At 43.0% G+C, this 11,150-nt stretch overlaps 1 protein-coding gene across 1 annotated transcript; it reads right to left on the bottom strand.

Annotated features, from left to right (window-relative positions):
• Positions 1–264: 264 nt before the first annotated feature.
• Positions 265–7,943, bottom strand: MCIDAS (multiciliate differentiation and DNA synthesis associated cell cycle protein). The gene is made up of 5 exons (XM_060760805.2): positions 7,875–7,943; positions 6,773–6,845; positions 4,580–4,797; positions 2,249–2,359; positions 265–684 (listed from the first exon to the last, which is right to left on the bottom strand). Exons 1-5 carry the CDS (start codon positions 7,941–7,943, stop codon positions 265–267), a joined length of 891 nt encoding a protein of 296 aa, XP_060616788.2.
• Positions 7,944–11,150: the final 3,207 nt, after the last annotated feature.

Raw genomic sequence — 11,150 nt, 5'->3', positions numbered from 1 at the left:
CAGTTGGAGCTGAAAATAGGAGTCTTAAATGAACCAATGGGCTGATATAACATAAGATGGCATCTTATAATCCTAAATTAGCTCTTTTTCTGAAGTATTTACCTTTCCCCCAATTATCAGGAACTTTAGTTTTCATCAATTAGATGTCAGAACCACACAACATGAGTTGCCTTGGCAGCTCTTCTCCTGGACGTTAGTGGAGATTTGGGAAGAAGTAACTGGAAAGTGAGGCAAGTGTAGTTAGCTGATTGCTTGGTCCTTACATCAGCTAGGTACCCATCTGAATTTATAACCCCCAGTAACTGTCCTGACAGTAAACGCATTGCCTTGAGGAAAAGCCATCGTCCGGATATTACAATGCTCTTGGATGGACGTCCTGAAAGAGACCCCTTCCTCCAGCTCACTGCCACTCAAGTCCAGGGAGCTACGGCTGCTGCGTGTCTGTAATCCCTGGAAGGATCCATACATGTGGATTGCTTCATTCTCCCCACGAGGGCGCTTCGGGCCCCTGTCGTCAATGGACTGCAGTGCTGCATTGCATTTGTCTGATATCTCTCGCAAAATTTCGTTCACTTCCATGTCACCTTCTTGCTCAGCAACAGAAGCATGCGGGAGGCTTCTCTTGTTGGGGCCATTGGTGAGAAAAACATCTGGGCTGTCTTTGCACTGGGGAATCATCAGCTTCTACCAAGCAACATAAAGTGAGGCATTTACTGTTTGTGCAACATACATACAATATGGAGAAAGTGCAATTTAGGAGTAGGAATTTCTGCACTTTCTCTTTTACACAACTCCAGGGGTGCAGCTGCAGAATTAATGCCGTTTGACACACCACTTGAACTGCCATGATTCAATGCTATGGAATCCTGGGATTTATAGTTTGGTGAGGCATCAACACTCTTTGGCATAGAAAGGCTAAAGACCTTGAAAACTACTAATACAATGATTCCAGAGCACCAAACTATGACAGTTTAAGTGGTGTCAAACTGCATTAAGTGTGTATTGTCGAAGGCTTTCATGACCAGAATTACTGGGTTGTTGTAAGTTTTTTGGACTGTATGTCCATGTTCTAGAAGCATTCACTCCTGACGTTTTGCCTGCATCTATAGCAAGCATCCTCAGAGGTTGTGAGGTCTGTTAGAAACTAGGAAAATTGGGTTTATATATCTGTGGAAAGTCCAAGGTGGGAGAAAGAACTCTTGTCTGTTGGAGCTAGGTGTGACTGTTTCAATTGGCCATCTTGATTAGCATTTGATGGACTGACAGTTTTTAGGTGTGGCTTGTTACTGTCTGGGAGAATCCTTTGGTGAGGTGATTAGGTGTTCCTGATTGTTTCTTGTCTGTAGTTCTCTTGCATTTGAGTTTTGTTCTTTATTTACTGTTATAATTTTAGAGTTTTTTAATAGCCAGATTTTGTTCATTTTCATAATCACCTCTCAGCAAAGGATTCCCCCAGGTATTAACAAGCCACATCTAAAAACTGTCAGGTCATGAAATGCTAATCAAGGTGGCCAATTGAAACATTCACACCTAACCCCAACAGACAAGAGTTCTTTCTCCCACCCTGGACTTTCCACAGATATATAAACCCAACTTTCCTAGTTTCCAACAGACCTCACAACCTCTGAGGGTGCCTACCACAGATGCAGGTGAAACATCAGAAGAGAATGCTTCTAGAACATGACCATACAGCCCGAAAAACTTACAAAAACCCACTGCATTAAGTGTCCTGAGCAGAAAAGTTCTGTTTGTATTTTTGAGCATCTTTTTTCCCAATTGCCCCTTCATTGATTAAAGTGCAACTGTACCCAATTAAGAAATCTATGTAGTGACTTTTTGCATGCTTTTTTCCAATGTGGACATGCTAGTGAATATTTTTCTGTTTCACAGAACAGAATGCTGACTCAGAAATGTACAGATTTCAGACACAAACTGCATCCCATTTCATGTTCAGTCCAGGAGATATGAAATTAGGAAAACCGTTTTTATTTGATTTTTAAAAAAATATTAAATAATTTTTGGGGGAAACGTTTATCACGTGCTCCTAACATGGGTTTGAGCAACAGTCCCCTCTACAGAGTGAAATGTAACAATATACGGCAATTGTATAGGGTGAAAGCGAGTGAATTTCCGTCATCACCAGAATTTCCATCAACAACAGCAGGGTTCAGGTTGATGGTTACTATTGCCAAACATGTATTAAAAACCCACAAGATGGAATGACCCAGAAAGATATTTTAGCACCTACATCCAGCACAGAGGCGAGCTGTTTTGCTTGGCTAGCCAGTTCCTTCAGCTGGGTATTCTTTTCTTTCAAGGAAGCAATCTCTTCCTGCTTTTGGGTCAAGGTCACTTGAAGCTGTTGAGAGATCAACACAGCCAGTGTGAAATGTACAGCCGGAGGTAATCAAAAGAACACACTTAACCTATAATGTAAATACCAGCCACATTTTAGGTAAAGGTAAAGATTTCCCCTGCCATTAAGTCCAGTCATGTCCGACTCTGGTGCTCATCCCCATTTCTAAGTCGAAGAGCCGGCATTGTCCATAGATACCTCCTCGGTCATGTGGCTGGCATGACTGCATGGAGAGCCATTACCTTCCCACCTATTGATCTACTCCACAATTCAAGAGAGATATGGACAAGCTGGAATGTGTCCAGAGGAGGGCGACTAAAATGATCAAGGGTCTGGAGAACAAGCCCTATGAGGAGCGGCTTAAGGAGCTGGGCATGTTTAGCCTGAAGAAGAGAAGGCTGAGAGGAGATATGATAGCCATGTATAAATATGTGAGGGGAAGCCACAGGGAGGAGGGAGCAAGCTTGTTTTCTTCTTCCCTGGAGACTAGGACACGGAACAATGGCTTCAAACTAAAAGAAAGGAGATTCCATCTGAACATGAGGAAGAACTTCCTGACTGTGAGAGCCATTCAGCAGTGGAACTCTCTGCCACAGAGTGTGGTGGAGGCTCCTTCTTTGGAAGCTTTGAAACAGAGACTGGGTGGCCATCTGTCAGGGGTGATTTGAATGCAATATTCCTGCTTCTTGGCAGGGGGTTGGACTGGATGGCCCATGAGGTCTTTTCCAACTCTTTGATTCTATGATTCTATGATTCATATTTGCATGTTTTCGAACTGCTAGGTTGGCAGAAGCTGGGGATAACAATGGGAGCTCACCCCGCTCCCCAGATTCGAACCTGAGACTTTTCGGTTAGCAAGTTCAGCAACTCAGTGGTTTAACCCACTGCACCACCGGAGACTCCAAGCCACATTTTTGTGACCTGTCAAATACTTAACGACTCTCCTGTTTTTATTCATGCAGGAAGATATCTCTTTCCCTGGGAGGCCAGCATACAGGTTGAGCATCTCTAACCCAGAATGCCATAACTGGTCTCAATAATGGGTGGCTCGAATCTGGACACCTTTGCTTTCTTGTCATTCCATGTAGACAAACTTTGTTTCATGCGTATACTGTATATACAACTGTCTTCAGGCTATGCATAGAAGATGCATATGAAACATAAATTAATTTTGTGTTTAGATTTGGATCTCATCTCCAAAGCACCTCATTATGTGTGTGCAAGTACTCCAAAATCTGGAAAAAGACAAAATATGCAACACTTCTGGTCCTGAGCATTTAAAATCCTCAACCTCTATCTAACCATCTTTTCCTTGGAAGGTAGGACAAATGTTTTTCTTGACAATCCAATATATGCAAAACATACTAGCTTCACTAGAACAAGAAGTAACTTGGGCTTAATCAACTGTTCCTTCAGAAAACATAATTTTCCTCTTAACCCAAGGGACCTTTGGCCCTCAAGATGTTTTAGATTACAATTCCCACAATTTCTTGCCATTGGTCATGCTGGGTGGGGTTGATGGTAGCTATAGGCCAAATATTAGAGAGCCCAATGTCCAAATGTAGACACCCAAAGCTATTTTCATAGCTGTTGGGGAGCTTAGGGGTAAAGAAATAACCCCAAATCCCCCTTGGGCATTTTTACCATGTTTTTGAGCCTCCTTGAGGCATTTTTTAGGACCAAAACCCTGATAGTGACCGAAAATCACCTTTACTCCCCAGTGGCACAATAGGTTAAACACTTGTGCTGGCAGGACTGCTGACCGACAAGTTGATGGTTTGAATCTGTGGAGCAGGGTGAGCTCCCATCTTAGCTCTAGCTTCCCATGGGGGGGACATGAGAGAAGCCTCCCACAGGATGGTAAAACATCAAAACATCCAGGCGTCCCCTGGGCAATGTCCTTGCAGACAGCCAATTATCTCACACCAGAAGCAACTTGCAGTTTCTCAAGTCGCTCCTGACACACACAAAAAAAAACCCTCTAGTTTTGAAAAAAAGTTTTTCCCAGGTCTCCCAGTGGAATAATATAGCCTTTAATTTCCCATAGTTGCTTGGTCCTGACACAAGGTAAACAATTATGACTCTTAATCAATTCTGTTTCAATATAACAATCTGATTCCAAGTTAGTGTGCCATTCAACTTATTTCCAGACAATGCACCAAAGGTATCCATAGCAAAGTGAGTTCTCAGGGTGATCTAAATGCCATTTTTGTGCTTTTGTACCTGATTGTTTTCCACAAGCGCATTCCCTAGTGCTTTCTGGTTATGATCGGCCAAATCCTTCCAATACTGCTCAGAAGAAGAGATGTTTTCTCTATTTGTCTGTGAAGCAGGATCAACCTGTGAAGGTTGCTGGAGGCAAGGGCTGAATGGTTCATCGTCATCCACAGGAAAAGAGAAATCGTCAGAGTCTAGCAGAGGAGGCATCAGTGAGGAAGAATCTAGGGAGACCAATAGGAATCGAATTATATGGTTGAGCAGAATTATTCTTGTGATTGATATATACATAAATGATTTTTAGTGCTGAAAACCAAACTAGACGTGAAGCAGAATATTAAATATTAGGATTTGCTAAACTACAGCAGAAAAGAATGAGTTCCTGGGCTGGGGACAAGGCGAGGAATGAATAATTCCTTACACATCCCTCACCCCGAAGGTGACTCAGGGTGCCTCACAGCAAAAGTACAATTCAATGCCTTGAATAGATATAAAAATATAAAACAACATATACTTTAAGATTACATAATTAAAACATATCACTTAAAATAATTACTTAAAATCACACAGTCCAAAAGCATATTCCAACTGTTATTGCACAGAAATTATTGTTGGGAATCAGTGTGCAAATGCTTGGTCGCACAACCAGGATTTAACTTTCTTTCTGAAGGTCAGGAGGGAGGAAGCTGATTTCCCTGGGGAGGGAGTTCCATAGCCGAGGTGCCACCACCGAGAAGGCCCCATCTCTCATCTCCACCAGTCACACCTGTGAAGGAAGTGGGACCAAGAGTAGGGCCTTCCCAGGCGGTTGTAACCTCCAAGATTATTCATAGGGGGAGATATGTTCGGACAGGTAAGATGACCGGAACCCATTTAGGGCTTTATAGGCTAAAGCAAGCACTTTGAATTGTGCTCAGTAGCAGCCAGTGGAACTGGTGCAACAGGGGGTTATGTGCTCCCTGTACCCCACTCCAGTTAGAAACCTGGCTGCCACCCGTTGGACTACTTGAAGCTTCTGAACAGTCTTCAAAGGCAACCCCACATAGAGTGCATTGTAGTAGTCTATTCGAGATGTAACAAGAGTGTGGACCACCATGGCTAAATCTGACTTCCCAAGGTACAGGCACAAATAATGTCATTGACAGATGCGGAAAGCACAAGACCAGTCCACCAGACCAGCTCAAAATTTTTCTTCCCCATAGTCATTCCAACAGGTTGAAACCAACTGACATGCGATATGAAATAGAATTATTTCTGCTACTGAACTGTTACCACTTTTTTCATTTTCCCCTCCCATCCCTTTTTCCTTTCATGTCATGTCTTTCTAGATTATTATAGTTACATAGTGAGCAGGCCCGTAGCCAGGATTTTGTTTCGGGGGGGGGGGGGGGCTGAGTTTGGTTTGGGGGGGGTGAGCCTGAGTGAAAGAGGGTCTACCCTAGTAAACCTTTTGTATCGTTACCCCAATACCCCCATGCATATGGGATATATTGAGCATGGTGATCAGATCATGATATGAATAAACATAACAGTTTAAATAATGCACCAGTAAGGCCTTCTCGCAGACCACCATGAGAATTGGGGGGGGGGCTAAGGTCCCCCAAGCCCCTCCCCCCCCCCCTGGCTACATGCCTGATAGTGACTACAAAATGAGATAAAATACTTTAAATAAACAATAAAACAGAACAAGATATGAACAACACGGAGAGAGGGGATTTTCATCTTTTCCTAATATGAATATTAGGAAAATACTGGCATTTAATACTGGCTACCAGTATTAAAAAAATAGATCTGTGGGACTCCCCCATTCCCATACAGAATCAGTAACTGGCTAGAGGAGAATGGTTTCAAATCAGCAGAGTAGCAAAGAGGAAAAAGCACTGCACCCTTAGACAGTTTCCTCGTTCTCTCTAGCTGTTTTTGAACCTTATAATAAGCTATCAGAATCCTACATCTCCCATATCTCATTTGCTTGGAAATATCTCTTCAGTCACCAGAAATAGAGCTGGAATGTTTATCTGGACTCTTTTTACCAACTAAACACAGCATCCAACAACCTTTTCATTTGCTTCCACCAAGACTCTTCTGATCTCACTGAACCTGGTAATCCTTACCTCTTTCCCCCCACTTACCCAAGCAATCATTTTCTCTCCCATCTAACTGCTGTGAGATTTTGAACTAAACTCTCCCTACACGTACCTGATATGAAGCTATCGACAGCATCGCGAAACTCTTGGAAATCAAATTCTGGCTCAGGCTGCAAGCAAACGCTCTGAAATATATGCAAGAGAAAAGTGGGAATTAGAGAAATCCTCATCTGATATCCTCTTGTTGGGACTTCTGCAGGTCGTCATGTAAATGTTCAGTCGCATCTTATGGTGGACCTTCAAGTCATTGCAGATATATGGCAATCCTATCATGGAGCTTTCTTTGGAAATATTTATTCAGAAATAAGTTTACCTTTGCTCTTCCTCTGAGGCTGAGAGAGTGTGTCTTGGACTGCATCTTCACTGTAGGCCAGGCATAGGCAAACTCCTGCCCTCCAGGTGTTTTGGACTCTAACTCCCACAATTCCTAACAGCCGGTAGGCTGTTAGGAATTGTGGGAGTTGGAGTCCAAAACACCTGGAGGGCAAGAGTTTGCCCATGTCTCCTGTAGACACCCCTTTAACTGCCCCATGGTGCAATGCTATAGAATCCTTGGAGTTGTAGTTTTACAAGATCCTTAGCTTTCTCTGTCAAAGAGTGTTGGTGATTCACCAAACTGCAAATCTAAACCCATTTTAACTGCCATGGCTCAATGCTTATGGAATCCTAGGATTTGTAGTTTGCACTATTTGATGGAGAAAGTTAAGGGATTTTATAAAACTACAACTTCCATGATACCGCAACATTGAGTCATGGCAGTTAAAGAGGTGTCAAGCCCCATTAATTCTAGATGCAACCTTAATCAAGGTTACCTGTGACTGAGCAAGGATTCAAAGTCCAGTTTCCAGAATCATGGGGTGCATCTACACTGACACCCCTTTAACTGCCCTGATTCTATGCGATGGAATCCTGGGAGTTGTAGCTTTACAAGGCCTTTAGCCTTCCCTGCCAGACCGCTGAGTCCCATCCATGGGAGAAAAGCAGGATAAAAATAAATAATAATAATAATATTTCACCAAACTACAACTCCCATGATGCTACAGCATTGAGCCAGGGCCAATGGGGTCTCAAACTGCATTAATTTGACAGTGTAGTTGCTCTTCCTCTAAGGCTGAGAGTTCAAAGCTCAAATTACTTATTCCACCTTGTCTCACCTGGATATCCATGGGCCAAGCCAGGTGATGGAAGCTGCAAGCTTGCAGCGCCATGGTGCACGAGCCCATCAAAAAGACAGCAGCCAACCAGAGGTCCCTGCAGAAAAGTCAGAACTGACTCGAGTTTACAAATAGCCCTTTAAGACGCAGGGAGGAACTCATTGGACAGCCACAGGAGCCAATCATATCCCTTGGAGTTAGGCCTGCCTATAGTCCTGATGTTGACACTTTGGCAATTGGAAGGTTCCCAAAGAGGCTGCCAGGTAAGGAGTTTTGTGAGCTGCCTATGCACTCTTGTGGCTAGTCACCAGGGCTGCATCTACACAGTGCACTTTGGTACCACTTTAACTGCCATGGCTCACTGCTATGAGAATTGTGGTTAGTAACCAGGGCTGCATCTACACAGTGCACTTTGGTACCACTTTAACTATTCCATGGCTCACTGCTATGGCAATTGTAGTTTTACAAGGTCTTCGGCCATTTTCTGTCAAGTAGATCTGATGCCTCACCAAACAACAAATCTCATGATTCCATAGTATAGAGCTGGTATGGCAAACTTGAGCCCTCCAGGTATTTTGGACTCCAACTACCACCCTTCCTAACAGCCTCAGACCCTTTTCTTTTCACCCTCAACTGCTTAAACTGAAAAGGGCCTGAGGCTGTTAGGAATGGTGGGAGTTGGAGTTCAAAACACCTGGAGACCCAAAGTTTGCCCATGCTCTTTTTGGCTACTTGTTCTAGGAGGCTGGACCAAATTATGACCAAGGGGGTCAAAGGATGACAAGATGACATCTAGTGCCTTCCATATCCATGGCAAGATAAATAAATTCACTCCAGGTCTTACTTCAACATTCAAAAGAGTTATCATAGTTGCTCATTTGGGATTAGGGCCCAGCACCTTGGATAGATCCCTAAAAGTTCTGATTCATTATTATCCTGAACCAAAAGCCACAGTGACCAGTTTTCCTTTGCCCTAACCCAGCAGTCCTAAGTCTTTAGTTGTCCAGATGCTTTATGTTTCGGCTCTCAGAATCTGTGGCCAACAATAGCTGGATGGTCCAAGATTAAACAAAACCCCACCTTTCTCCCTAACCTGCAGCCCATTCACACTACAGACTTCTAGAACTATGATTCCACTTTAACTGCCATGGTTCCATTGTATGAAATTCTTTGATTGACTGGTTGAGAAAGAGCATTTTGAATTTTTGAGACAGGTGACTCCAGTGCCTCCCCAAACTATACATCCCATGATTCCACAGGATGTTACTATGACAATTGAAGTGGCATAGTAATAATAATAATAATAATAATAATAATAATAATAATAATAATAATAAAGTAAATAAATAAATAATATTTTATTTATATTCAAATTCTGGAGCCACCGGTGGCGCAGTGGTTTAAATCGCTGAGCTGCTGAACTTGCTGACTGAAGGGTTGGCGGTTCGAATCTGGGGAGCAGAGTGAGCTCCCGCTTTAGCCCCAGCTTCTGCCAACCTAGCAGTTTGAAAACATGCAAATGTGAGTAAATCAATAGGTTTCGTTCCGGTGGAAAGGTAACGGCGCTCCATGAAGTCATGTCAGCCAGATGAAAACGCTGGCTCTTCAGCTTAGAAATGGAGATGAACACTCAGAGTCAGACATTACCAGACTTAATGTCAGGAGAAAACTTTTACCTGACCTATTTATATTCTGCCCTATCTCCCCAAGGAGACTCAGAGAGGATTACAGCATATATACAAACTCAGGCAAACATTAAATGTCTTGATACAATGAAACAGAAATACACAAAGGCAAAGGCTTCCCCTTTTCACTTCCAGCTCTGGAGGTGGTGGTCATCTGGGCTTTGGGGCAGTTGCTCATCTCCTTTTCTTCATGTCCATTTCCAAGCCAAGGAGCCTGCGTTGCCCATAGACACTTCCTGGTCATGTGGCTGTCATGACTGCATGAGGCACCTATTTGCCTTCCCACCAAGGTGGTACCTATTGATCTACTCACATTTGCATGTTTTCAAACTGCTAGGTTGGTAGGAGCTGGGGCTAACAGCGGGGAGCTCATCCCAACCCTCGGATTTGATCTGTCAACCTTCAAGTCAGCAAGCTCAGCAGTTCAATGGTTTAACCCATTGCATCACCGTGGGCCCTAGATTCCATATGATCTTGGATGTTAAGCCCGGGCGACCCTGATTAGTACCTGGATGGGAGACCACCAATAAATACCAAGTGCTGTAGAATATCCTTCAGAGGAAGGAAATGACAAAATCACCTCTGAGTATTCCTTTTATGAAATTCATATGTGTGTCATAAGTCAACAGGAGACTTGAAGGGGACACACACAGAGTACTATACTGGCAGCCCCTGAGTTACAAACATCTGACTTACAAATGACTCATGGTTAAGAACAGGAGTAAGACAACAGGAAGTGAGATAAATCTACCTCTTGAAAGGGAAATTCACCCCTGAAAGAGTTATCATGGGGAAAAGGTGTCTCCACTGAAGCTTTATCACCAATCCTTGTTTTCACAACAAGCCACATTTTTCAAAATCCAATTTTCACAGGGACTGAAAGAGAGGTGAAATCTTCTGAACAGGGGCAGAGACAGCAAAAGAAACACCACAGGGGTGGTAACCCTTCTCTGTGTTACTCAAAGCTTTAAAAGATATTTTTTGGCTGAAGGTACACTTAAGAAATACACCTGTTCCAACTTACAAATAAATTCAACTTAAGAACAAACCTACAGAACCTATCTTGTTGGTAACTTCTTGTTTTGCAATGGCTCCCAAGGCCCTTTTACTCCACAGACTTAGAGCAGTATGATGCCACTATAATTCTCCTGGATGCATGATGTGGAATTCTGTGATTTGTAGTTTGGTGAAGCACTCCCTAGCTGAGTTTCTAAACACCTCTCCTTAAACTGCAAATTCCAGATGTGCATATGATGTCAATATAGTTGCATGCAGAGTGTAATAATAATACATCAAATATATGAAGAACACAAGGAAGATTATATTTGGTGACGGGCTGTGAATTACCTGCGGAATTGGAGAAATTCTAGCAACCTCCTGCTGGAAAACTGAGGTGCAGTCAGCTAAATCTTGCCAATCGATGGTTGGAAAGGCTGTTGAAGGAAAGGACAGGTCAGTGGAAGAGGTAACTGGAGTTGCTATAAAATGAACTAATCTGGCCATGAGCCAGATGAGAAAGCATGCAAGGAGAGTTTGTCAGCAGAAAGACAAATGATATATACAAGAATCATCAAGAGGAATGTATTCCAGA

This window comes from Anolis sagrei, chromosome 2 (genome assembly GCF_037176765.1).
Source record: "Anolis sagrei isolate rAnoSag1 chromosome 2, rAnoSag1.mat, whole genome shotgun sequence".
NCBI lineage: Eukaryota > Metazoa > Chordata > Lepidosauria > Squamata > Dactyloidae > Anolis > Anolis sagrei.
This window is presented reverse-complemented; position numbering and strand designations above follow the sequence as displayed.

Coding starts and splice junctions, on each gene's coding strand:
- MCIDAS (XM_060760805.2), bottom strand. CDS start 7,943: ATGGGCTCGTGCACCATGGCGCTGCAAGCTTGCAGCTTCCATCACCTG. Junction 6,846..7,874: donor CTTGGCCCATGGATATCCAG/GTGAGACAAGGT, acceptor CATATATTTCAG/AGCGTTTGCTTGCAGCCTGA. Junction 2,360..4,579: donor CGCTTGTGGAAAACAATCAG/GTACAAAAGCAC, acceptor ATCTCTCAACAG/CTTCAAGTGACCTTGACCCA.